Source organism: Podarcis melisellensis, assembly GCF_964234715.1.
Source record: "Podarcis melisellensis genome assembly, chromosome: 3".
Classification (NCBI taxonomy): domain Eukaryota; kingdom Metazoa; phylum Chordata; class Lepidosauria; order Squamata; family Lacertidae; genus Podarcis; species Podarcis melisellensis.
The window spans coordinates 60,382,880-60,410,369 of NC_138530.1; the positions used below are offsets into that span (position 1 = coordinate 60,382,880).

At 42.9% G+C, this 27,490-nt stretch overlaps 1 protein-coding gene across 1 annotated transcript; it reads left to right on the plus strand.

The window, feature by feature from the left end:
- Window positions 1-581: 581 nt before the first annotated feature.
- On the plus strand, window positions 582-27,190 carry TXLNB (taxilin beta). Its single transcript, XM_081905177.1, has 10 exons — window positions 582-776; window positions 4,599-5,054; window positions 6,188-6,279; window positions 9,616-9,786; window positions 14,795-14,989; window positions 16,498-16,617; window positions 19,723-19,797; window positions 21,694-21,786; window positions 23,754-23,849; window positions 25,500-27,190. Exons 2-10 carry the CDS (start codon window positions 4,613-4,615, stop codon window positions 26,103-26,105), a joined length of 1,890 nt encoding a protein of 629 aa, XP_081761303.1. The 5' UTR covers window positions 582-776; window positions 4,599-4,612; the 3' UTR covers window positions 26,106-27,190.
- The last annotated feature ends 300 nt before the right edge of the window (window positions 27,191-27,490 follow it).

The window sequence follows — 27,490 nt, forward strand, 5'->3', positions numbered from 1 at the left end:
GAGAGCTGTCAGGAAACCCCCTTAATCACCTAACAGGGCTACAGTTTCCAGAGTTCCCTGGGAAAGAGGGATGGTGAAAGCATTCAAAGATTAGCAGCTCTGTGGGGAGAAATAGGGGTCTCCTAAGCAGAGGCGGAGCTAGCTGCTCCGGCCCCTGGAGCGGCGCACATGCTGTGCACCTGGGGGCAGGGCTAGCTGCCCACGGTTGGTGGGCCGGGCATCCCAGGGGGGCAGCGCAGCGATGTCACATACACAGCCCCTCAGGGATGACACGTGGGGCAGACCGCACCTCTCGCACCCCTCTTCCCCTGCCAGTGCTCCTAAGCAGTCTCAGCACCCTTAACTTCCTGCTGCCATTTGGGAACAGCATTCTGGAGAAAGGGCAAGCGGAGGACGAGGGGCTTCTCCCTTGGTTGCCAGGAAGAAGGCAATCATCACAATTCTTGGGAGCAGGGCAGCATGCTTTCAATGTACGGTGTGTGCAGAGTGCAACTTTTCCCTGCCTGTGTGTTGAGCTGCACCTGCTGAAATTCCTTCATCATTCCACACGGCTGTTAAAGGCCCAAGAGCTCTGTTCTATTTGGCATTTGGTCTTGGGAGCTCGCAGCCAAACTCTGGAGAGGAGTATTCTTGCCTGCTGTGTCATCCACTCCTCCCGCCCTCTGTGGCAGGAACAGAGGGAAAGTTTCCTATTGCTGTTGGTTCTTCCTCTCTTGTCGTTCTTTTGGGCCTCCTCCTGCCATCTTCTTCTCTTCTGCTCCTTTTTCTCTCCCCAGGTAAGTTTGACAAAGTCGATAGCTGGCAGCATGGTTGAGAGACAACTATGGAAGTTTTCAAACAAATTTTGGTGCACGAGCTTTAAATAGTGTGGGCATGTGATTGCGACTATGGGAGAAGAAACTACAGCTGCAAGCCCGTATTCACTAACCTGGGAATAAGCCCCACTCAATTCAGCGGGCCTTACATTTGAGTAGTCACATATAGAATTGCATTGTAAGGTAAATAGCCTTACCAGAGCTTCCAGTGAAGGAGACCAATGTGAAGTTGATGTTTTTGGAGGAGGGAAATTTAAAGCAGGATTAGGCTAAGACTGTGCGGTATGAGGAAACTCTTGTGTTTTCGTTGCAAAAATAAATAATGGTGGTTAAGATTTAAGCACAAAGCAAAGCAACCTATATGTGTTTCTAGAACAGTTTTGGCTTGGGGGCTGTTTTGAAACTCTGACGCTATGGATTTCACATCTCTGTGAATTCATTGTGCATCAGAGTGCCTTTCCGACGTCTGTTTTGACAAACTACAGTGCTTAAAGCCTTACAGAAATTGCACAACTGTAATTCTGTATACAGAAGAACCATGCAGCAAAAGCAGCACTGGACACTTGACAGGTGTGTTGTTTAGCTTTTGACAACAAACAATAATAGAGGCGCACTGTTTGCTTTTCTCTGTGATGCTTAACTTTTAAATAATCTGCACTCAGTGGCTGACAGTGTAAGCCTATACCTGCTAACTTAGGGAGTAATTCTCACAGAACATAGTGGGACCTGTTTCCAAGCACATAGGCCTAGGATTTGGGCTGTGAAATATACCTATGGTGAGCTGGCATGGTAGAATTCTTTATTTGTTTTGTTGGGTGAATGTGAGGAATAAAGGCAGTTATCAAGGATCATCACTGTCATCCTTTTTTTAGACGGGCTTAAAATAACTCATGACTTCAGAGCAGGTGCCATGTGTCTTTCTGTTGGATTTGAGGGGAGGGGGGCAGGAAGCTAAAAATAGGCAAGTCCTGCAAACTTCTGAACTCCTCTACTGGGAGAAAAAGACCTTGTGACAAGGAAAGTGGCACTTTCTGCAATTCATCCCTGCAATAAAGAGGAAGACCCAAAACACATTTTTAAGGCAGCTTGCTTTGGTTGGTTGATCAGTTGTTCAGAATCTATTTTAACATGAGTGCCAAGTGTAATGAATTGGTAAGAGAAGCTTAGAAAGGGAGCTTCCTCTTAGAAAGGGAAAAAACTTTTGCTCCGACTGTTAACAAGAACACCATTGGAAAGGTGTTTTTAGTGGTAAACAAACTGGGTTCAGCCACAACCTCCTGAAGTGGGTCAAATATAGGCTAACAGCACAGAGCTTCCCTCTGTATAAACGTACTCTTTCCACATCAGTATACCTACTATCAAGCTATGGTTAGCAAGTGGACATAGGTGCATAGGTTAAAGCTGCACATGGCTTGCTTATTTTATAAACTAGATCAGTTTCCTTTCTGCCACAAAAGGAATATATTCTTGCATGCTACCCCAATCTCCGAGCAGCATGAGATTCCAGGGATTCCAGGCACATACTCAGAGTTCATTTTTCCTTTTGGAAATGAGGCACAGCAGAGACTGTGGTGTCTTTACGATATATGGTTTATTTACACATTTATACAACCTGAGCCTACGATGGAGGTGTTCGCAGCATTAACACCCCAAAAGTGTCTTGTTTCAAACAGAAATCAAGAATCGCTCTCAAACATTGCGCTGACTCTCTCTCTAGCTTACTACTTTACTTCTAGATTACAAAACTCAGTCTTTGTCTACTAGCTAACTGTGAATGGTCAGCAGGTCTTGAGGCAGATACAAAGATTATGCCCATGACTGGTGTGGGTTGCAGTTCTGCAGTCTATCATGTCTAAAATGGCATTTTATTTATTTATTGCATGCATGGGCCCTACATGGGCCCTCCACTTAGTAAGGAGCCTGCAGCCTTTTATTTCAGCTTCAGCCCTGACAGCCACCATTGATAATGAGACTAAATAACAATACGAGGATTCTTCTTCTGCATTGAGCTGCCCTCAAAGGCTGCTTGGTGCAGTCAACCTCTTCTTACGTCTTCCTCCGCTTGCGTCCATTGTGCCCAATGTCTGCGGCAAACCTGGAAGTAACCGGCAGGTTTGCCACTGTTCACACATGCGCAGGAGTGGAGATCGCCGTTCACACATGCGCAGAAGCGAGCAATTGCTGCCTGCGCACAACGGCGCCTCTCTCAGCAACCCATTTCAACTTCTGGACAGGCCTCCAGAACAGATTGTGGTTGTGAGTAGAGGTTCCACTGTATTTACATCTGTTTTAGCACATGGGGGACTGTCTTCTTTGTAGTGACTTGGGCCCACTATACCATAAGCCTGGTGCCCTCTAGATGTTTTGGCTTACATGTCCCATCAGCCCAAGGCAGCATTGAAAATAGTTGAGAATAATGGGAGTTGTAGTCTAACAAGAAGATTGGGGGAAGCTGCTCTATGATATGTTGATCCCAGTTTCTCTCTCCTTCCTTATGTTCCAATCACAAAGCCTGTGATTTTCTACCAGCAATTTCTTGATGATGCCCTCTGTCAAAGATAAAATTGCCACAGTAAATCAAAGAGGAGTTTTTTACTAACGTGTGCTAAAAAGAGATAGAGAGAGTCAACACTGGGCAAAATAATGGGGCATGACTTTTTGTTCTGCAAAAAAATAATCTTTTGGGGATTAAGGGTTTGGTTTACTAATGGGAAGTGATTTCTTACATAGCAATTCACAGCAAATTACTGGGAAGAAATTCCCCTTGGTTTGAGTACTTTCAAGTTAGATCATGCATACAGTAATACGTTGGATCAAATTGGCAGACAAGACATGTGACAGAACCACAGTAATTATGAAGATCAAGAAATGTATGTCTGCAAAAATACATTGCCTGCTTAATAGAGATGACACAGAACCAGAGCAAATAAAAGACTAGATGACAAAATGGGCTCAAAATATTGGAGAAAACATACCACTCGTTACCTGGGATATTCTGTGGTAAAAGGCACATTGGTTCTCCTTAGATATGGGAATAAGAGGAAATTCCTTTATCACCCTGGTTCAAATACAAAATATATAAATAAAAATTAGCCTCCCACACATTGGAACTACCAAAAGGAAAGAGGAGATTACTTTCATATATGATGTAACAAAAATATATCTCAGGGAAAAAGAATGAGACAATTTAAAAAATCTTAAGGTGTGAAATTCCTCTTCATCCTTTGTTCTTGTTGAACTATTGAAAGTTTGGCTACGCCAGAACATAGAGAATTAGCTGTAATAAGAATAAATGTGCTGCCTGAAGGAAATTTTCTCTCTTTTTTGCAAGAAAATATTGTGATTTATTGATTAAGGAAATAACTCAGCTTCCCATTTCTTGTACAATGAAACAGTCCTCTGAACAGCCTTTAGGCAAAGCTGAAACGAAACAATGAATACCATGACTATGACCAATTAATCTTGTTTAGATAAATCTATTGGTGCTAAAAGAAAGACTATGGCCAAGTAGTTTCTGATTAATCGCCATTAATTGGGACAAATGCACAAAACCTACAGTTTTTCCAGAGGGCTGCAGTGAATGGCAAAACTGTTTGAATGTGTGCGGAAGGAAGATACATGAAAGGGCTAAATAAATAAATATCTAGGTTGTCTAAGATGCCGGTTAAGTTTGTGCTAAATATAATCTTTTCTACTATCAACAGGCATGGCCTTCTTTGGCAGTTTTTACTCTATTTCTTGATTGCTGGTGTAGCTAAAAGCCTAACTTTGTCTCACACCCAGGTAACATCCCAAGAATGGAGCATGACCAAAATGGAGCTGGCCCTCAGCCTGACCAGCAACCCCCACCTCCCATAAGCAGCTCTGAAGCGCTGCCTACTGAGAATGGTCTAGAGAAACAAAGTGAAAAGTCGCCTCCGAGGCCTCTGTCCCCTGAGAACGCAGCGCATTCTCAGCCTGAAATAAAGCTGTGCGATATATCTGAGGAGCTGAGCCGACAGCTGGAGGACATTATTAAAACCTACGGGTCAGCTGCCAGCCTGGTGGAGGAAAGGAATGCTAAAGCGACAACAGACAGACCTGAGAAAGGAGACTCCTTTAATAATGAGGATGGAGAATATGAGGATGCCCATGACGAGGCTGAGAAGGAACAGGCAGCTTCTGGGGATGCGTCTGGATCAAAGGAATCCAGCAGCCAGAAAGAACAGAAGCTGGAAAAGAAAATCCTGAAGGGACTAGGCAAGTAGCTCCTTGCGTAACTGAAATGCAGAACTTAATAGGACTCATTGGCTATGTTGGAAAAGGCGCCGCAGTGGTCGTATCCATAACATTTAATTGTTTGGTACCAAAAGTACACATTTTCTTCTTGGCTCTGGCAAGAAACCAGATTTTATTTTTATTTTTAATATGTGATGCAATAATGGACATACATGGCAATTAACTGATGGTACAATTCTGTGCATCACACCTAGACTTGTATATTTTGTGGGTGCAATAATGCAAAGCAGCATTTACCAGCAGTTCTCAACCTGTGGGTCCTCAGATGTTGTTGGACTACAACTCCCATCATCCTTGAGTTCTGGCCTTGCTAGCTAGGGGTGATGGGAGTTGTAGTCCAACAACATCTGGGGACCCATCGGTTGAGAAAGGCTGATTTAGGCTATTATTATTATTATTACAGTCATAACTTGGAAGTTGAACGGAATCTGCCCAGAAGTCCGTTCGGCTTCCACAGCGTTCGAAAACCAAAGCGCGGCTTCTGATTGCAGGAGCTTCCTGCAGCCATATCGGAAGCCCCATTAGATGTTCAGCTTCCAAAAGAACGTTCGAAAACCAGAACAGTCACTTCCGGGTTTCACTTATTTGGGAGCCAAAACATTCGAGAACTAGGCTGTTAGGAAACCAAGTTACGACTGTATTGGATTTATATACCACTTAATTGCTAAAGTGTCTTCTTCAGTGAGTGTTTCATCCGTCTTGAACTTGCACTAAACAAAATACTAAAAATCAGTCTGGCTGTCTGCCAAAAATGTGGAAACAGAACCACTGCAACAAGGATCACCAGCCTTTTGGAGCCCATGAGCCCATTAGCCAGCCAGAAAGCACGTGTAGCACATGGGTAACGTATGGGTAGCCACAACCAGTGTAGCACAAGGGTGCTACAGTTACTACCCCTACGCTACTACCATACTTAAAAGAAGGTCACCTAAAGTTGCTCCAGAAGCACCTGGCAGAAATCTAAAGAGAAATGTTCCACACATTTCCGAATATAGAAGCCAAAACCAATCTAAAATGCAACCCCCAGTTGTTACAAATTCTTGTATTTTGCATGAAGTGCTCTCTGAGAATGTCCTTTATAAAAATTACTTCAGGAAAAGAAGCTACCCTGCTGATGCAACATTTGAACAAGCTGAATACCCCAGAAGAGAAGCTGGAGATCCTATTTAAGAAGTATGCTGAACTGGTGAGTATAGCAGCTACGGAGAAAGGATAGAGACAGCCCCACTTTAAAGTGTATACATCTAAAAATAATACTGTAGAGCTGGTGAAAGTGCAGAAAGGAGACAGCTAAAACAACTTTTCCTCCCCTGGGGGCTTTTTAGCAAGCAAGGAAGGACATGATAAGTGTTTGAAATGATGCATGGTGTGAAGAAAGTAGATGGAAAGAAGTTCTCTCCATCTCTCATAGAATACAGTCGAGGGTCATCCAGTGAGGATGAGATGTAGCGATGGCAGCAGCACAGACAGCTATAAAAGGGAATTAGGCAATATATTATTCACAGAATACCAGTTGCTGGGGTGCAACTTGTCCTCATGTCCTACTTGAGAACTTCCTTTAGGACCTGGTTGGCCATTGTGGGAATATTAGGAAGGGCCATAGCACCGTGGCAGAAGATCCCAGGTTCAATCTCCAGGTGGGGCTGGGAAAAGCACCTGGCCAAAACCCTGGAGAGCCACTATTGAGCTAGATGGGCCAGTGGTCTGATTTGGAACAATATGCCTTTATATGTTCTAGCATATTCCTGGACTTGGTCTTATCCAGCAGGCAGGGCACTTTGTGTGCTCTTATATGTGATGTAATGTTGGGTTCTTGGGTTACAACCTGGGGGCTGATATTATGCTTCTAAGAGCCCTGCTGAAGCAATAAGAGAGAATTCCCACACACACACACACACATATGGTTTTCCCTTGGACCTCTCATTTGACCCCTCTAAGGTCTGATGTTGGGGTCCTGCTTTAGGCAGCAAGTAGAGGTGAGAGGTGAGGATGAAGGAGCAGGACATATATAATGAATAGACCAGCATAGCTTAAGCTCCATCATGTCCTTTATCAGGGTTTATCTTGCTTTATCAGGGTTGCAACTTGGCAAGCTGTGCTGGTCCCGGGGGAGGTTACTGTGGGGCGAGGTCCAGGACCTGAGTCGAGGGTCGGCAGACAGTCCTCCACAGGGGAAGCGGGGTCCAAAGCGAGAAGCCGGACAAGGACAGGAACTCTGGGGGAACAGGACTGGGTGCTGGCCGAAACAGCTCTTCAACGACGTTGCTACCGCAACCTGGGACCCGGCTGACTGGCCTTCTCTGAGGCCAGGGGCGGTCCCGGCCCCCAGGAGACCCGCCTCTCCTGGGCTTAAGGTGAGCACTCCTCCTGGGAGAAGCCAGTTCCCTCCGCCTCTCTGCCTGAGCCTCTGCAGCTCAGGAGAGGCTGGAGGGTTACTGGACCCAGGGGGAGACTCACCTTCCCCTGACAGTGCTGGGAGAGGCACACCTGTAGGCACTGTGTCCTCAACCCCCTCCGGAGCCAGAGTGGATTCACCTGGTGCCTGCTCCTGAGGATCCGGCACAGGTGCAGGCGCTTCAGAATCAAGGCCCTGCCCCAGTTCAGCCGGCCCTGGAGGCGGGGACTCCTGTGCAGGCTGGGATTCCTCCAGTTCAGCCTCTGAATCAGATTCCCAGGCCATCACACAAGCTTAGTTCTGAGACATTTATATTGTTAGAGGTTTGTGGGTGCTGAATGCCTTGGTTTAGTAGTTGGAATTTAATTAGAGCTTGTGTGTTACAACCGGGGAATGCTGGACTCTGTGCGTTTTAAGATAGATTCATGTGTGTATTTCACCTGTGTGCTAGACACTTCTAGTCATTAACATTAATTAATTATGCTGGGCAAACTTCCTAAGTTGTGTCTTAGGTGGTTCTTAATCCTTGGAAATCAACAGGCGTTGAAAGGTAATGGAGTCAGCCTAATTTCCTTTGAGGGGATGGCCTGGGAATAATGAGCCGCTAGCACATCAAAGGGGCAGGAACTCTCCCTAAGTTAGAAAAGGCAGAAAAGGCAATAAATGCTAAGGGGGAACTGTTTGACAGGAGGAAGTTAGGGGTCAGAGAGAGGCATGACTGGTTGCTGCTGGCTGCAAGGCTGCAGTTGTTGTGAGAGGAACAGAAACTGGTGCTGCAGAACCTCTCAAATCTACACTCAGGTTGTATATATGTGCAAATAAACCATATATCATAAAGACACCACAGTCTCCACTGTGCCTCATTGTCCAAAAGGAAACACAGGCCCTGGTAAGTGTACCTGGCACCCCCAGAATCTCACACCGCTCAGAACATTATAAAAGCAGAGATCAGGTTCAACAGACACCATATAATACAAAGAGTCTGATATTATTATAGCCATAAGATATTAAAATCGAAACTTAAAAAAAGCATTATCCAGAATATTTTTCAGGAGTAAATTGGGCTGAGGGAGGGGAAACAGCATTTTGGTTAGAAATGTTTTTAAAGGAGACTGTAAAAGTTGATAAGGCAGAACATTTGCTGTTGAAGTGATGCATGTCCACCCTTGTTTGATAAACTTGGACAGGAATGACTGAAGAAAGCCTGTTTTGACCACCAATGCAAAGCCTTCCAGCTTCTCCAGGGGGGAAAGGGGCGACCACAAGTCAGATAATTGTTTTAGCAAGTGTTAAAATTACTTTATCATTTTTTTAAAAATGAAAAAAGCCTGCTACAAACCTCAAACCACCTATTCTGAAATGAACAGTTAGAGCTTCAGGTTACAGGAACCAGACTTTGGTCTGACCTCATATTTCCTTTGGCCAGCATCTATTTAATTTGGAACAATTTCTTTTGGAGCTGTCCACCTTTAAGTAATGCTTATTGAAACCTTGGTTTTTCAGCCGCTTTCTTTTATCATTGTCTTGTGCTGTGCCCAAGGGAGATGACAGCTTAGCAAAATCTATGCCTGGGCTGAGATGAGTGAGGTCAAGGAAGCTGCTGAAAGGTCTTGCAGTGATGTCATGGGTAAAATTGTAAACTTTTAAAGTGAATTTTAGTCTTGTGCCTCTTTACCAGCTGTGAAGCCATTAGTAGGTGGTGATGCTTATCTCAGTTCTATAAAAAGCTTTGCCTGGTGATTTCTGCATAGTAAACTGCTGTTAAAAGGTGCAAGCTCAGGCAGCCAGGACAATTCCCTCCACTCCCAGGACAGATGCAAAAGCCGGTCATGGCCACCATCCAAGAGTTCTGCTTTCCAAAGGTAAAAACCACTATACAGCTAGCGGCCTGATTTGCTGGGAAAGTGGTTTATTAGGAACAGGATTGTTGTCCTAGCAACTTATCAATCAATTAAGCACAACTCTCATTTTATCTCTTCGCTGTAAAAACAAAATGAGAAAGGTTTTCCAGCAGTCATGGGAGGCAGATGATTTAATGGTTCCCTGCAGCAAACCAGGACTCCCACTCAAATAAATATTAGTTTCTGTTTCTGTCCTCCCTTTACCCTCCTCCCTTTTATTTTTTAGCTGGAGGAACATCGTACTGAACAGAAGAAACTAAAGTATCTGCAGAAAAGGCAGGCACAGCTCACAAAGGAGAAGGACCACTTGCAGAGTGAACACAGTAGAGCCGTCCTTGCCCGAAGCAAACTGGAAAGTCTCTGCAGAGAGCTACAAAGACACAACAAAACCCTGAAGGTAAAGCAGAGGGTTTATCCATACTTCCTCTTCTCCTGGAAAGCCACTCTTAAACCACTCAGAGCCGTGCTTTATAGGCATGGAACAAGGCCTGAGAAGAACACACTGACAACTGCACTAACTTGTCTATTCCCAATCCGGAAAGTCTGGCAATTTGTAGTCCTGTGGATAAGTGAACTGTCTTTAGCAAGGAATTTTAAGTATTCTCAAATCCCAGTTCAATGGTCTTCGGAAGATGCCATGACACTATTTCAAATCAGTTTAAATATATTGTGGCTGGTGGCCAAGGATTCTCTTGTGCAGTAGATTAGTTTTTCAATGGCGGTCAATGTTTGGGAGTCAACTGGCAAACTCTGACAGGTTTGGAGTGTGTCTGTGTGGAGAAATGGCTGTTTTTTATATTATTAGAATGGAGAGAAAAGAGGGCTGTGAATTAGCTCAAGTCTGGAAATGCTTGAAAGTACAGGACCGCTTTTTGAATAGCCTGGTAGCGGCACACTGCCTCAATTTTTGCTCATATTTGTACATTTGTAAGCAAAATAAATGTGGGTTTCCATTGCTCCAAACCCATTTTGTGCTGCCCAGGCAATTTTACAATAGTATAAGGTAGATGTGCTCCCTCATTAATGGTTTTTTGAGTGACAAGCATGCTGATTGGAGTGCACCTTATTCTAAGGTTACCAGATTTTTTTCTATGAATCCGGGGACACTTTTCAACTTCAGTCAGAATGGATGGATTTTGTCAGGGGACTGATTTGTAAATCTGGGGCCTGTCCCCGGGAAACGGGGACGTCTGGTAACCTTACCTTATTCCCACTTCTCACATTAGGAACAATGACCATCACCTAGTTAGTTATTAATGCTGTGCCATAATTGCAATTTTTGGGCTGTGCTGTTGTTTCCAGTATTTACAGTTTTGTGCTAAAATGACTGAACCGTAAGTATAGGGATATGGCCCAGACTGAGCATATGGTAAATTTACCCAGCATCTCTCTGGATTGCATTATGAGATTCCTGATGATTTATGTATGACAGATGTGAGGGACCTTCCAGATGTTGATGGACCACAACTCTGTCATCATCAATCATTGGCTATGCTGCCTGGGATTGATAGGAATTATAGTCCAACAGTATCACAGGTGCCCATCCGTTATTGTATGGAAACCAGTGTCATGTTAACAGTGCTTTTGATTGCACCTGAAGTGAAAGAAGACAGCTTTGCTCCCTGTTAAGGAAACAAATTGCAAGGCGTTGAGGTGGGCGCTTTGTGCTTTGCTCAGTTGGGTTGCACCAATGAAGCAAATGACAGAGTTATTTGTATTGCCAGGCCAAAGTGCTTTTTAGATATTTGTGTCCTTCTTGCCAGCAGCGTTTTAGCACTGAGGCACTTCTGCAAATATCTATTGCAACACAAGCCACAGAATGTATATCCAGTCATTCAGTAAGACTGCATGCCTGCCTCACCATGCTAACTGGGATCTAATAAGTGTAGCCAATACATTTAATTTTGATAAACCAATTTGGCACTGGGAAAGACCTTTTACTTGACCCACCTCTGGGGGTTGTTGTTGTTGTTGTTTTTGTTTGTATTTCCCATGTGTGTGTCTCTGGCATAACATTGCACATGTTCAAATGGGAAGATGTTGAAACAGTGGCAATGGGGACCTATATGCAATGAATTTATGCTATGCTGCCACTGTAATGTTTTAAACGGCCAGGAAGCACATGAGTGCATAGTCTGATAACTGCTCCCAATCCTAGCTAGAAAACAAACAAATGAAATACAGTGGTACCTCGGGTTACAGATGCTTCAGGTTACAGAATGGGGCTAACCCAGAAATAGTACCTCGGGTTAAGAACTTTACTTCAGGATGAGAACAGAAATTGCATGGCGGCAGCACAGCGACAGCGGGAAGCCCCATTAGCTAAAGTGGTACTTCAGGTTAAGAACAGTTTCAGGTTAAGAACAGACCTCCAGAACGAAGTAAGTTCTTAAACCGAGGTACCACTGTAGCTTCAACGTATTATATCAACAATCCTTCGAGTGTGTTGCAGCAGTGGAAATGGGGAGGTAATCATTCCGAATCCTATGTGTGCTTACTACAAAGGAAGGGCTGCTAAATTCAATAGAACTTCATCCCAATTAAGTATGCATAGAATTGGAGTCTCAGCAACATTATTGCAGTCTACACATTCATGTTTGTGCCTTTTGGATTAAATGAATTGCAGCCAAATACTTTCTTAATGTATTTTTTGTCCGTTGAGAGTACCTGATACCGTGGCATGGGGACTACCTTCAGCTTAAAAGTTTGTTGTTTAGTCATTTAGTCGTGTCCGACTCCGTGACCCCATGGACCAGAGCACGCCAGGCACTCCTGTCTTCCACTGCCTCCCGTAGTTTGGTCAAACTCATGCTGGTAGCTTCGAGTACACTGTCCAACCATCTCCTCCTCTGTCGTCCCCTTCTCCTTGTGTCCGCCATCTTTCCCAACATCAGGGTCTTTTCCAGGGAGTCTTCTCTTCTCATGAGGTGGCCAAAGTATTGGAGCCTCAGCTTCACAATCTGTCCTTCCAGTGAGCACTCAGGGCTTATTTCCTTAAGAATGGAGAGGTTTGATCTTCTTGCAGTCCATGGGACTCTCAAGAGTCTCCTCCAGCACCACAGCTTAAAAGTACTCTGCTAGAAACCTTAGTCTTAATTCAGTTACTATATCTTCTGTAACAATAAATCTTTGTTTGTGTTGGTCTGCCCAGATGTAACTCCTTGCTCTTTTCAAAGCTGCTATCTCATTAGTGGATGTTTTGATGCTCATTATCTGGCATCTACAGTGCACTCTTTTTTTGCAGGATACGCTGGTGACAACTCCCATTTGTTCTGCAGCAAAAGTGAACCGTATAAGCAGCTGCCCTGCTGTTTTTGATCTTGTAATCTGAATTAAAGTGGCATCTTAAGTCTGACAAGTGAGATGGAGCCATGCAGCTCTATCCCTGTCTACTGGCCAACTGTTGTCTTGAGTACAATACAGGGCCCAGCTCCACAACCCTACCAGTATTATATCAATGGCCAGGAGTCCTGCTAGGCACCGTGGTACAAGTTCATTGCTCAGATTCAACCCACCAGCACACGGCCAGCAGTTTTGGTAGGAAATCCTTTGTTCCCAAACCCCATGAATCCTGAGAATAAAATGCCAGCTACAGACCTGGGCTCTTAGTTACTGCCTTCTTGCTCAATGTACTGTCAGCTTTTGCCTGATTTTTGGCAGAATGTGACTGAAATTAATTGTGTGCCTCCACCTTGCTTCCAGAATAGGGCCAGGGAGGCTGCATAACATGAAAGGGCTGCTGCTTAACAGGAGAATCCCTGAAAGACATACACCCACATAGATACACACATGCGCCCGCACACACAAAATCTAGTGGAATAGAACTGATACACCCACACACTCCCAAACCTCTTAAATACAGGAGCTAGTGGTGTACAATGGTGTAGTGTTAAAATATGAAGTGCAGGAGCTCATCAAGAAAGCTCTCAAAGCCATGTTCCCAAGAACAGTAACAGGCATTCTCATAGTACCCAAATTATTAGGAACACCAGAAGAACAATCCTATATAAAATATCCAGGGCGTGGTTTCCACTGAACTCAGTGATTCTGACTGCTTGCATTCAGCTTGGAAGACACAGTGAGTCTTAACAAAAGATCACCAGCTGTTGAAATGAAGCCTTTGGCTTTTTCTTGAGAAATGCAAAAGATCTTGCTAAGAAGTATTCCTTTTCTTGAGAAATGCAAAAGATCTTGCTAAGAAGTATTCCTGCTGAAATTGTTAGCATGAAGCCCATCAGAGGACAGAACTATCCAGCCTCTCTTTGATTGATTGATTGATTGATTGATTGATTGATTGAATTTTCCAAATCTGCTATAAATGAACTTGTCAGCTTTATCACCTCATTTTTGTGACCGGGCAAGGAGGGTCCATTGGTCTAGTATATGGCAGTGGTGGTTTTATTAATTTGTGAATTGCCTTTTATATAACTCTCCAAGTGATTTGCAATCCAACAATAAGAATCAACTAAAAAAGATTTTTAAACTATGCAAAACAACTGGAGGTGGGACTAAAAGCACTACAAATAAAAACCCATTTTTTCATATAGCTGGAACAGTTTGTAGAAACAAAAGTGTCTTGTTTCTAGAAAGTATAAGTAGTGCACACCTGTACAAAGGGTGGGTGCTTGTCATATCTCTACAGTCTCTGAGGTAGGAATGGGGAACCTGTGGCCCTCTAGATGCTGTTGACTCCAACTCCCATCATTGTGCTGCCTAGAGGTGAAGGTAGCTGGAACTGCAGCAACATCTGGAGCGCCACAAGTTCTCCATCCCTCCTGTGTGTCTACAAAGTTGACTTCATGGACCAGGAAAGGGATGGGTGCGGGGGGAAAGAGGGGGAAAGAAGAAAGGAAGACAAATGTTGTCTTTTATGCATGTGTTCACATATGTTCACCCCATTTTTTGATCTTCGTCCTGAAGGTCGCCTTCAAAGATTTACCACACTTACCATAAAATAAAACCATCAGTATTTTAAACTCAACAAAACACAACTGGAAAACTTGCATAGTGGTACAATCCTGTGCAGGTTTCCTTGGAAAGAAATCCCACTGTGTTCTGTGGTGCTTATTCCCAATGAAAGAAATAAAATTTAAGAAAGCTTTCCCCTTCATTTTTACATATACAGAGACAACAAGGGAGGGAAACCAGTTTGTAATGTTTATTTAATTGCTGTTGCAAATTCTAAGCCCTCAAATCGGAGCAAGAAACATTTCAATCTCAATATCGTAAATGAGGCACAATAATTAATGTGCCCCCAAAAGTCATTATTTTGTCTGCCCTCATTCCTGTTTGAAGGGCACCCAAATCCCCCCACCTGCAAAAGGATGCATCTCTCACTCATTCACTACAATAGCATCTCCTATGGAAATAATATCATTTGCTTTTATTGGAATATTGCATTACAGGAGGAGACCCTTCAGCGAGCAAGAGAGGATGAGGAAAAAAGGAAGGAGATCACTAATCATTTCCAAGGCACCTTGAACGATATCCAGGGGCAGATTGAGCAGCAAAGTGAAAGGAACATGAAGTTGTGCCAGGAGAACAGTGAGCTGGCAGAGAAATTGAAAAGTATCATAGATCAGTATGAAGTCAGAGAGGAGGTGAGAACAACATGCAAATACTGCACGAGGCTAACTTGTGCCAGATCTGTTGCTGTAATTTCTAGTCTTCTCTGTTCATTCCTCTTGCAAGTGCATTCAGCTTTTGGCAAAAAGCAGCATAGCTATTTAGTGTATATGCTCACCCACCCATTCACTGCAGGTAAGTTTCAAAAAGCATCTCTAAAGAAATATGCAAACCAAGAATCCTTCTCCCCTTACATGCCCAGCTTTGGAGCACAAATTAGTAGCTTATTAATTTGATTATTTATTGGAGTATGCTCCATACTGAGTATATACAGGGCATCTAAAATTAAATTTTAAATATCTAAATTAGATATCTTGTTTTTAAAAATTAAACCACTAGGTTTCATTTCTGCTGGCACTGACTGTATGCAAGACATTAATAATTTTGAAATAACTTTAACTTACTATAAAATATTTGCCTTTGGCTGCTGTCACGCTGGTGACTGAGTGCACATGTGGCAGCTAAGTTTAAACAGGGTGAGGGAAGCCTGGGAAGCCAATGATCTTCCTGTTGTCATTGCTGCCACTGGTGGAATAAAGGGGGGAAATGTCCTTGTTGTTGCCGCTGCTGAGAGAAGCCCCAGAAGAAGGTGGTAGGGACTGAAGGGAAGAAAGCCTTTCTGCCCTTCATTCCCACCCTGGCAGCTTATGGCCCAGAGTCCAAACAGGAAGAGCGAGTGAAGAGGCAAGCAGAGGAAGTGAGCCAGGCCCAGGCATGCAGGAGGACTGAGTGGGTGGAGAAAGGGAGCATTCCCTTCCCAATATCACTGGCTGCTGCCCCTAACCAAGGGCGAAGGGAGGTTGGTGCAGTAAATGGCAGCAGGAGCATCAGATTGCCTCCACCACTGTACTCCCATGACTCACTCCTCCCCTTTCAGTAAGTGTCAGTGACCCAAGAAGTCAGTCAAGCAACAGTTACAGGGAACCAGGCAGAGGGCCTTCTCGGTAGTGGCACCCGCCCTGTGGAACGCCCTCCCACCAGATGTCAAAGAGAAAAACAACTACCAGACTTTTAGAAGACATCTGAAGGCAGCCTTGTTTAGGGAAGTTTTAAATGTTTAATAGATTGTTGTATTTTTATATTCTGTTGGAAGCCGCCCAGAGTGGCTGGGGAAACCCAGCCAGATGGATGGGGTATAAATAATAAATTATTATTATTGTTGTTGTAACAAAGAGCTCCATCTGCACCATCTCAGCAGCCATTACAGTTGGAGTTTAAGATGTTGTGTGGGGAGGAGTTCAGGGTATGGTGGGTAAGCAGAGTTGGCGAGCAAAGTGAACAGGAGCAGAAGCCCCAACATATAAATATGTCATGCTTACTTGACTGTTAACCCTGCTATATTCAGTTAGGCCAACCTTAGATAAATGTGCATAAGGACTGCAATTTTATATGGAATTTTTAAAATCTAAAAATCCATTATTTCTATAGGCAGGAAAATCACTACATCTGCAAACAAAATGCATTGCAATGTGTTTTCTTCCAGCACCTAGATAAGATATTTAAGCACAGGGAGCTTCAGCAGAAACTGGTGGATGCCAAGCTGGAGCAGTCGCAGGAAGTGATGAAAGAAGCCGAGGAACGACATCAGCGAGAGAAGGAATATGTAAGTACTTGCCTTTAGCTTTATTTTTCCCTTTAGGCCAAGCAAAGGTCTGGAATGCCACCTTCCCATTTTAAGTAGTTGTTCCTGGGCTGAACAGAGACAAGTGGCCTCCTATCTCAGCACTGAGTGGGATCCACCCTGGTTTAAAATCTGTAACAATACACAAGCCGGTGCCACTGGGCCTGATAGGGCAGAAGGCAGGGAGTAGGGGGCGCCTGAGCCAATGGCAGGCAGAGGCAGCTAACTCTAGTTTTGCTTCCATTCTCTTCCCTGTTCTACAAAGTTGACACTGAAGGGGAAGCTGACAAGCAGTTTCACCACTGGAGTGGTTGTAATTTTGAGAGCAGGCAGGTAGGCTCAGGACAGACTGAAGCCAGTGCAAACAAGCCTACAGTTTGCTCAAGCATCTGATGCACCCATGAGAAATTATGTTTGTTTGCCATAGCGATATCCTACAGCTCTCTGGGTACACATGCTGTTATCCATGCTTCTGCTTACTTCAGTCTTGTGATGTCTATTAGACCGAGACAGGAACTAGCCTGAAGGCACCCAGTGAGATCCATGACCAAGAGACAATTCTGAATCCAGATCTTCCCAGTCCCAGCATTCTTCACACTAGGCTACACTGGCTGTGTTATGTTTTTGTGCACTAGGGCACTTGGAAATTATAGCTATCTAAGCATGAAGCTTACCAAACACAAGACTCCTTTAACGTCTCTGCTTCTGTGCAGTCAAGTACTCCCCAACTGAATTATAACCTACCTACAAACAAATCGGAGTGAATGGTCAGTAGCCAGCTGTGTCTAACCTCTCCACGGTTTTTTGTGGGGTTTTTTTGGCAAATAAATCCTGATGACTGCTCAATAAACAGGTGATCTGGAAGCAGCCTTCTTTTCAGAGGACAAATTGAAAGCAAAAAGCAAAGCTGAAAGCAAGCGCCATCAGACAATGGAATAGCTCTGCTGCCTCCCTGTGGCATAGGGGAAGCTGTACTCACTCATGTGGCATACTGGCTGTTTGTACAACTAGTCGTGTTCGTCATATTATTAAAAACTTAAATGTTCAATGCAGTAATCTTATCCTTACAACTTAAAACATGCCTTAGGAAACATTTTCCAGGGATCCACACTCCTTTTCCTAGTTATCATGAATTTCAAAAGCTCCCTAGACATTTTATCATTACAAAACTGGCAACTACTCTTAGCTGCTGAGAGAAAGACACCCTCGCCCCAATATATACCCAAATTTCCCTAAGATAACCAGCTTAGTATTCATAAAGAGAGGCTTGATCTAGCACTGATACAGCAGGCAACCAGTTACCATCAGCATCATACTTCATCCCCAAGATCAGGTCTAGATTTAAGTGGAGGCCATGACCGCATCTAGCTCCCCAAAGCAGACTTGCATTGTGAGAAGAGAAACTGTAGGTTTCCCCCCTCCCCATGTTGATTATAATATTACATATTTTTCCCTGAGGCTCAAAGGTGCTAGATAGTTGCCACAGTTCAAAGTTCCAGGCTCTTTGGGCAGCCTTGGGATCGAGAGGCTCTGCATGACCCATTGCTACCCACAGCCACAGCAACATTTGCTCTCAACACCAGTGCTATCAGCTTATTAGAATTGCAGATGAACTCCAGGTTCCATTGACTAATTGGCAACTTCCCTCTGTCCATGTCTTGTGAATTCCCACTTACTGAAATTAGGCCAGAGCGCCTTTCTGGAGCAATGAAAATTGTCTGTGGTCATAAGAAGTTTGGAGAAATTCTTCTCTGAAAGAGTTATTTACTACATCCCTGTCTTTTAATTAGAATGCCAGTTTAGACAGGAAAGTTCAGGCTGAAGGGAATCAGAGCAGTCCCACTGAGGCTGCGCTAAGCCTAGCCTAGAGCAGTTCAACTTTAACAAGATTCTTCGGACGTTTCTATAATTCTAGGAGTGGGCAAGAGCTGAAGAACAAGCTTTATGGGTGTAAACCGCATTCAGTAGCACTGTACTATATTCTTTACGAATTGGTTTCTGCTTTGAGTCCTTCCTCGTTTCTGCTTCATGTTTTATTAATAAAAAAATACCAATATTTGTGTCTGGCTGAGCAGGTTGGCTTCTGAAGTTTACCTCAGGCTGCATTTTCTATTTTGATTTTTTTAAAAAAAAAATCATGCTAATTTAAAACACTGCTTTGAACATTTGCTTTTATTGCAGGGTAACTCTTGGGTGTTTTTTAAAAATAAATATTTAAGAATAACTTAAAATACATTTGCTACAGGACATCAATAAGACCAGAGAAGGGGGGAACTGTTTAGTGAGCCACAACAGATTACTGGGGAAAATGATTTCTGCCTCATCAGTTATGCTGGACTTCTTCAGCATCCCAGCTGGAATATGTGACAGTGAAGGCCTGATGAAATTTTTAAGCAGTGTCAAAACCCAGACAGTTTGCAGGATAAATGACTATCCTGAAGCCCGACTTGGCCCTCAGGCTATCCAGCATTTTGTTTCATACCGTTAAACACAACCAACCTGTAATTCTCCCAAAAGATTTTATTTTTATCTCGCTTTTTTAAAAAAACTCTGGTGAAGGGGGTAAAAAAAACCCACACTCACCTATCATTTTGAAAGCGACACAAAACAGCCCTTGTGTATATTGCTTAACTTTATTGCTCTTAAGTTTTGCAGCAGTTGTCTGGAAAGTTAGAATGCTAACAATGGCAGACCTTGGGGTCTCAAATTTCAGCAGTGCCAAAATTTGGTGGCCCCTGCCTCTTTCCTTCTGTTCTACATCATAGTTGTGGCACCTCCAAGATAGTAATGTGTGCAGTGCTTTTTTTTTCTTTTTAAAAAAATGTTTAGGGGTACTCTCATTTTCCTGCTTATATTGAAATACTGCCCCTCAGTGAGGCCAAACTTAGATTCACAACATGTTTAGGGGTATGCGCACCCTCAGAAAAAAAGCACTGTGTGTGTGTGTGTGTGTGTGTGAGAGAGAGAGAGAGAGAGAGAGAGAGAGAGAGAGCGCTTTGCAAGTAGATGAATGCTGGATTCTAAAGACTTTTGACTGAAATGAAAAGTCCAAGTATTCCACTGCTATTCCTTTTGTGTCAAACACAGCTACTGAACCAAGCTGCAGAGTCGAAACTGCAAGCAAAAATGCTGAAGGAGCAAGAGACAGTTCTCCAGGCCCAGGTGAAGAACAGCTGCTGACTGTATGATGTGCCTCTTTATTTGAAGGGAGGGGGGAAATGAATGTACTAAAGACTGGGGAGAGTTTAATATATGGTTGCACTTCACGCTTCATTAAAGCATATTCTCTGCAAGCAAAGGTCAGATGAGCGCACACTTGGGAAGTATTTGCATTGATCTGTCCATAATCTATGTCACATCTCAAGGGGCAGAAAGAATCAAAACATATGATGACCGGGGTCAGAGGAGTATTATTATTTTACTGTATTGGATCATTTTCTCTTTAACTTTACACCAGCAATTATTTATTTGGTGCAGAGTGAGGAACCTATGGCCTTCCAGATTTTATTGGACACCAGCTTCCTTCAGACCCAGCCAGCATGCCCAGTGGTCCCCGCCCCCGCTTTGGTGCTTTCTTCCATTGTCCCATGTCAGAGGCTATTAATTATTTGTTCTCTTTTTTATTATTTTTGCAAGCTACTTTAGGTACGTTTCACTTCATGATAGTTTTATTTCTAATGGGTGGTTAGTCTACGGGCCATATCCAGCCCCCTCAATCATTTTTTTTTGTGGTTTCCAACCCACCCTTTCACCCATGTGTTTTAGAAAAGTAGTTTTTTTAAATTGAAAATGCAAAAATATTTATGACCCGCCCCTCCAAATGTGCCCTTTAAAGCAAACTAAAAATCAGCTATACTTCCTTTTATACTTTGGACAAGTCCACTTTGACATGTATCCCCTGGAGAGTTCATCCTTTGTCAGTGCAGCCCCCCAGCCAGAAAAAGTTAAGTCTCCCTTGTTTTATAAGATTATATATTCTGCTTTTTTATCAAATGATTCTCAAGGCAGCTTGAAACAGACTGTAATACCACATACCTCAAAAATGGAGGCAGACATGAGGCAGATCATATGGCAAGATAAGAGTTGTTGTTTTTTCATGGATATGCCAACAAAACCTTCTGTTGGTATAGTATGTAAAGAATTTTAATATTTTTAACTATTGTAGTGTTGATTTTTGTGTACAGGCATGGTCCTCACAATAAACGGATTTGTTGTTGTTGTAATGGATATGAGATGTTCCTACTTCCTGTTTTCGAGTCAGTTACTCTTGTGTACCATGACCTGTCAGCTATAGAACAAGTAACAATAAGTGGAAGATTTGAGTGCAGGGATAGTCTTAGTACTATTCTTATTAATGCTCTCAGACTTGGAAGTTTTCCTAGATGGGGGAAGGCATTTCAAGGTTTTAATGGGCAGCAAAGTAGTAACACAATTCCATAACTTGTTTTCATGTTTACAAAAAATAGGTGAAATCATGCAAATGCTACTAAAGGCCCCCCCCCTTAAATAAATTTGTTACTGGATTAATTAATTAAGAGAGAGCCACCCCTGTTATGTACTGTGCCCTTATGACAAAATAGCAGAAGTAAGAGAAGAACTGGATTTATGAGAGATTGAAAGACATAAGGGAAAGAAGACATAATCTGTCCAAAGGGAGGAAAGAACACATTAAAGAAATGCAAAAGTCTTTTGCCCTGACCACTAGAGGTCCCTCCCAGACCTTATCAAGCTTCAGAGCATCCAGCATATCTTATTTACCTACTTTGAGTGATGCTGGTGTTTTAACCTAGTAACATATGTGTTGTTGTTTTTTGCTTCCAAGTGCCTTTTTCCTATTTTTAGTTTTTGATAACCTCCTCTCAAAAGATCATTTGCCCCAGATAGATTAAAATATTCTCTAAGTATAAAATAAATTATTTGCTAAAAATCATAGTCTCTTTCATCTTGCTCTCTTCCTGCAATAATTTGAAGGTTTGGGCAGGGGGGTTCACCTTTCTTGTTGTGGAACTATGAACGGAATTTGTGGAAGTGACTTATGTTTCCTTTCTCTGAATGCAGCTTGCGCTCTATTCTGAACGATTTGAGGAGTTTCAGAAAACCTTGACAAAAAGCAATGAGGTGTTTGCCAGCTTCAAGCAAGAGATGGATAAGGTCAGTTAATACATTTTGTCTCTCAAATCTGTTCTGGGGGGCTTGCCATTTTGGTAGCGGAGGCCAGTGAATTTTCTTCAGGTTCACATAAGACTTTTTCTGTTATGGAATCAATCAGAAACACGTTGACATTTTCCTGTAAGGTGCAATGGATACAATTATCAAACTCAAACAATTGGATGCAGGGCAGTATTGATATTTAATAAATAATAATAATTAACCCTGCATTGCTGTCACACAGGTGTGTATACCTTATCACCATTAAACATTGTTGGAGCACAGAAACTGCATTTAGCGGCCCAAATATGAATAAGACATTTAATCATCAGCATCATCAATTTGTATGCCACCTTTCCATAATTAAAACAATGCTCAAGGCGGCTTACAACATGACAAGATTTACGTAATTGCCAACATAACAAAAGTCATAAGCAATAATTAAACACATCAAAAAGTACACAACCAAATGGAAAATGATTTCCACATAAATCATAAAATCCAAAACTAAGAATACAGCATTAGTGTCAGTCACAATGTAAAATGACATAGATAAAAAATAAAAGCAATTTAAAAACAAAACAAAAACGGAGCCCTCTCTGCCCAGCAGCAGCAGCAACAGTCCTTTATGGAGCCTGTCAGGCCCCGCCTTAAGCCAGGTGGAGAGAAGCAGGGCAGGGCCCTTCAGGCTCCCAGCAGGTCAGTCCTGCTGTATGATAATCTATTATTATTTAGCAATAGGTAAGAGAGGGTAGCTACTTTTTGAATGCTCTGCTGTGTATGGAAAGTGTGCTAGGGAGAAGAGATTTAGATCAACTTTCTTGACATACTAACTTTTCCACAGGTATTTACTTGTCATTCTGATCAGGCTGTCCTTCCTAAAACAGCAGCACAGATATCTCCCGCTGCATAAATTGAGCATTTTATGAGCTGCCTTGCATCCTCTGCCAGTACCTGCTTGCACTGTCAGAGTGTCCATGGCTCCATATGACTTAGTTGTTCTGTCAGCTATCATTCATTCAGAGATTATAAATATGCATCAGAACTGACCCTTTTATTTTTTTTAAGAAAGTGTTCAGTGCTGACACTGTTGCAGACTATCATGAGGCAGCTTGTAATTTGTGCAAAGCACTTAAAGATTGATTTCCAAGCAGTAAATTATTTCCTGTGTTAATTATCCACAAAACCACACTGCCATTAAGGTGCTGTAATGTTTGTGTTATTCATTTGAATTAAGTGACTAATTCATTGAAAGCAAGAACTAATAGAGTAAAAGAACTATAATGGATTGGCAGTGCTATTATAGATGCGGGTTGCTCTTGCAACAAACATTTTGTGAAATCACTGACTTGTTACTGCTTTGAGGCAAGAATGTGTTCCACATACATGATATTGCTGTGTGCACACCTTGATGTGTGGGCTTTCAGTTGATCTCTGAAGAAAAGGAAACAGTAAATCTGACAGGCAAGTAGCACTTGGGGATCTAGTTGACACTGTCTTTTTATTCTAAGGCCTTTATTTTCCACCATCAAATGTATTTTAACATGGGCAGAGTATAGCCAGAGATTTTTGTGAGCTGATCCCAAATTGATGTTCTCCCATTTTCATGTTATGATAAGTGATTAGTCGTGCCTTGGCTCCCAAACAAATCAGCTCCCGACCACCACAAACCCAGAAGTGACTGTTCCGGTTTGGGAACTATTTTTGGAAGCCGAACATCCAACAGGGCTTCCGTGACTTCCAATTGGCTGCAGGAAGCCAATCAGAAGCTGCACTTTGGTTTCCAAACGCTCTGGAAGTCAAATGGGCTTCTGGAACAGATTCCATTTGACTTCCAAGGTACAACCGTACTGCCATAAGTCAAACTAGAACCCTTGACTATTGCCAAGGCTGGGATCAGCACTTGTTCACATGGGATATGTGTAAATGCTGGCTTGTTCCTGATGCCAACTGGATTTTCCCCTTCTTAGATGACCAAGAAAATGAAAAAGTTGGAAAAGGATACAGCTACGTGGAAAGCAAGGTTTGAGAACTGCAATAAAGCTTTGTTGGACATGATTGAAGAGGTGAGAAACCATTCCTTGAACAATTTTAAATTAATTAAGCATCAATGATGCAATCTCATAAATTGTTCTGAATAACACGTCTCTGATACAGCTTCCATTGTAAAGTTCATAAAGCATTCACAATCACAAAGGGGCCATAGTTCAGTGGTACAGCATCAGCTTTGCATGGAAACAGTCTCAGGTCTAATACCCAGCATCTCCATGCTTGCCCGAAACTCTGAAGAGCTTGTACCTGTCAGTGCAGACAATACTGAGCTAGATTGATCAATTCAGTCTGACTTGATGTATGGCAATGGAAAAAGCAGTGGGAAACAGCTCCAAAAGCTTAAAATCACTATTTTGGGGGAGGTTTCCCCCAAAAAACTAGACAATTTTGGGGTCTTCCTAAAAGTTTTGCAGGTGTCAGGAATGTTACATTTTTAAATATAGCAACAGAGGGTTGGGGTGGGTGTTTTTAAGAGTGGTTTTAAAAAGATGGTCACCTTCTTGCAGAATGTTTTGGGAAATTAAATTCTAACTTAAAAAAGGTAAAGGGATCCCTGACCATTAGGTACAGTCGTGGCCGACTCTGGGGTTGCGGCGCTCATCTCGCTTTATAGGCTGAGGGAGCCAGCGTACAGCTTCCGGGTCATGTGGCCAGCATGACTAAGCCGCTTCTGGCGAACCAGAGCAGTGCACGGAAACACCATTTACCTTCCCGCCAGATCTATTTATCTACTTGCACTTTGACGTGCAAGGTGGGCGTCAAAGTTCAAACTGCTAGGTGGACAGGAGCAGGGACCGAGCAACGGGAGCTCACCCCGTCACAGGGATTCGAAACGCCGACCTTCTGATTGGCAAGTCCTAGGTTCTGTGGTTTAACCCACAGCACCACCCGTGTCCCTAAATTCTAACATAGTTATTGGCTAATTAGTGGCAGCTAATAAACGGGGGGGGGGGGAGTAGTTTATTGTATGTGGGATGCTTAAGCACCTGAATGACTAACATAGAAATGTAAGGCTTTCAAGAGGAAGCAGATTGGTCCTAGTTCTGAGATGGGGATGCTGCCAGTATGAATGGGCAGGGTGCTTTCTTGACTGTTTTGTGGCCTCTGGGCTGTGGAAGTAATTAAAAATAAAGTATCACCTTTCTTTGCATGGATGATGTCGGGTGTGGAGAAAGCTATAACATTTTCTCTGAGCAAGATGGTTCGGGCAGGGAATTAAAAATATATATACAGAGATGTTTTAACATGACATTCTACTCCAATGTGAACTTCACATTGCAGAAGTGAAAGTCTAACAGCATATGCTACGTGTAGTTTGTAACTTCCTGACTTGACTCCCTCCCCCCCCCCCATTCTGCCAGTAAATGTTTACTTCTGTAACATTTGGCCAGCTCCAAAGATTTACATAAACTATTATAAAGACCCCAGAGCCTGTAGAACCACCCCAGAGAACTGTAACACCTGCAGAGGTTGCAAGAAATAAGACTGTGTCAGCAGGAAAAACACTTTGCAGAAGTGGCCAGACCACTTCTTGATTGGGGAGGTCACTTTTCAAGCCACGTTCTTTAACCATCTTCCTGATTTTTGCTTGATCTGTTAAACTGGTTGTCCTGTGCAATTTGTCAACGCAGCAGCCTTCAAACGCTTTGTTTGCTCTATCACAGAAAGCCATGCAAGCCAAGGAGTACGAGTGCTTTGTAGTGAAAATTCAAAGGCTGGAGAATCTGTGCAGAGCTCTTCAGGATGAAAGGAATGTGCTGTACAAAAAAATAAAAGATGCAAAATTCCCTGAGGAGAAGGAGGAAGAGGAGGAGGAAGAGGAGGAGGAGGAACCACCACCTCCACCACAACTGACTGGACAGGATGATGGTCTGAAAAATGAGGCTAGTGTGAGCTCCTCTGTTGCAGACCAGGCTGCTGCTGCTGAGCTACCTGCCACTGATGAGAATATTCTGAAGGATCTGGCTGCAGCTTTCATGGTGACCCATCATGAGGGAATGCTCCCAATAGCCGCTAATGTGGACACACCTGAAGCCCTGGTAGCCACTAATGTAGAAATGTCTGAAGAACCATGTAATCTGCAAGCATGTGGTCCAGTTTCTCCCCCAGAGCTATTGCTCCCGATGCCACAAGACACAGAGAATCTCTCCATACAGCCAGCAGCATCCACGCCCACAGCAGAAAAACATGAAGGTGACACGGCAAAACAACTTGCTCAGGGTCATCCGGTTCTGCAGTTGCTTGATGCTGACATGGAAGGGGTCGATTAGTATTAATGTGATTATATTTCTTTCCCAACTGCCATCCTTTCATATATTTTTGTTCTAATTATGCGGCTTTAAAATGTTCACAGATTTGCTCCTCATAATCGTGGGACGTGTCTTGTGTCTGTGACATCGAGCCCCGTCGGTAGCGATGCATTTTCAGTTTGCCCACTTTTTCATCAAATCAAAGCCAAAAAAGTGCTTTCCTAAAGTGTCACAAAATGCATGGTGTTTGGTCCCATCAACCCATTTTGAAAATCCGTAAGACTCCCTACTTTAAGAACTACAGCACTTTAATTCAACATGCTCTCACAAACACCTGAGCGCGTTAGTTTGGTCTGAGGTGCCACAATGTCACTTCTAAATACAGGAATAAATGTTACATGGGAGAAGCGTACTTGGGGAAGTAGAAGCTGGAAAAGCAGTAGTGTGAGGGTCAAATCTTATTCCAAAGTAACTACTAATTAGTCTATGATCTTCAAAACATTTTTGATTGAACAGATTCCCCTGACTTCAAGCAATTGTGTGTATCCCTGGGACCCTGATTCTTTTCTTTACCCCCTACACAATCCTTCTCACAAGGAAGAATAGTTGTCTATGAGTCACTAATGGATACAGAGTGATATGAAAAATAGTTAATGAGATTATACTTTTTCTTTTACTGTAGGCTAGCCTACAGGCCTCTCAGTGTTGTTGGACTCCCAACGTCCATCAGACTTGACCACTGGCCTTACTGGTTGGAGCTGATGGGAGTTGGGAGTCCTACAGTATCTGGAAGACTATAGGTTAGCTGCCTCAACTGAACTATTTACCTATGTGCCTTGCTTTAATACTTTACCCTACGTCACTTACAGTGTCACTATTTCAACAAGTTTGGTCACAGTTGATCAATTGGTCATTAAGTCTCATTGAATTAAACTTGTAACTGTGCCCTTGGTGGACTGCATAACATAAAAATTGAAGGGGTGCTTTTTTCCCTTGTAGGATTGGATTGATTAAATCTGTAGAATTCTATCCTGAATTTGATAATTTAACTGTTTTGCTTGCTTATCAGTAGTTTAAACACTGAATTAATACAGTTTCAATACCTACTACTTTTCTGCTTTCCTTGTTTCCTCTTTTATTGCCTGATTGACCATTTTCTAACATTCCTACAAAACTTGTATTATATACGGGGGTTCCAAACACACATTTGCTGTAGGCCTCCTAATGATCAACCTTGATTAAGTGGCTTAGAATGGACAAGCCGTATGATACATTCAGTAAGGAGAAAAACCAACCTGTTAAGGCGGGTTGGTATTTTTTTCCCTTTGCATTGTGGGGGGGGGGGTGGCAATGATTGGGAATCACCAGCATATAGGCGTCATTAAGCCCAGCAGGGGTCCTAATTA

What these genes read in the sequence shown, in the direction of transcription:
- TXLNB (XM_081905177.1), top strand. Translation starts at nt 4,613, where the DNA reads ATGGAGCATGACCAAAATGGAGCTGGCCCTCAGCCTGACCAGCAACCC. An exon ending in TTAAGAAGTATGCTGAACTG is followed by an intron (nt 6,280 to 9,615) that starts GTGAGTATAGCA and finishes TTTATTTTTTAG; the next exon opens with CTGGAGGAACATCGTACTGA. An exon ending in GACACAACAAAACCCTGAAG is followed by an intron (nt 9,787 to 14,794) that starts GTAAAGCAGAGG and finishes ATTGCATTACAG; the next exon opens with GAGGAGACCCTTCAGCGAGC.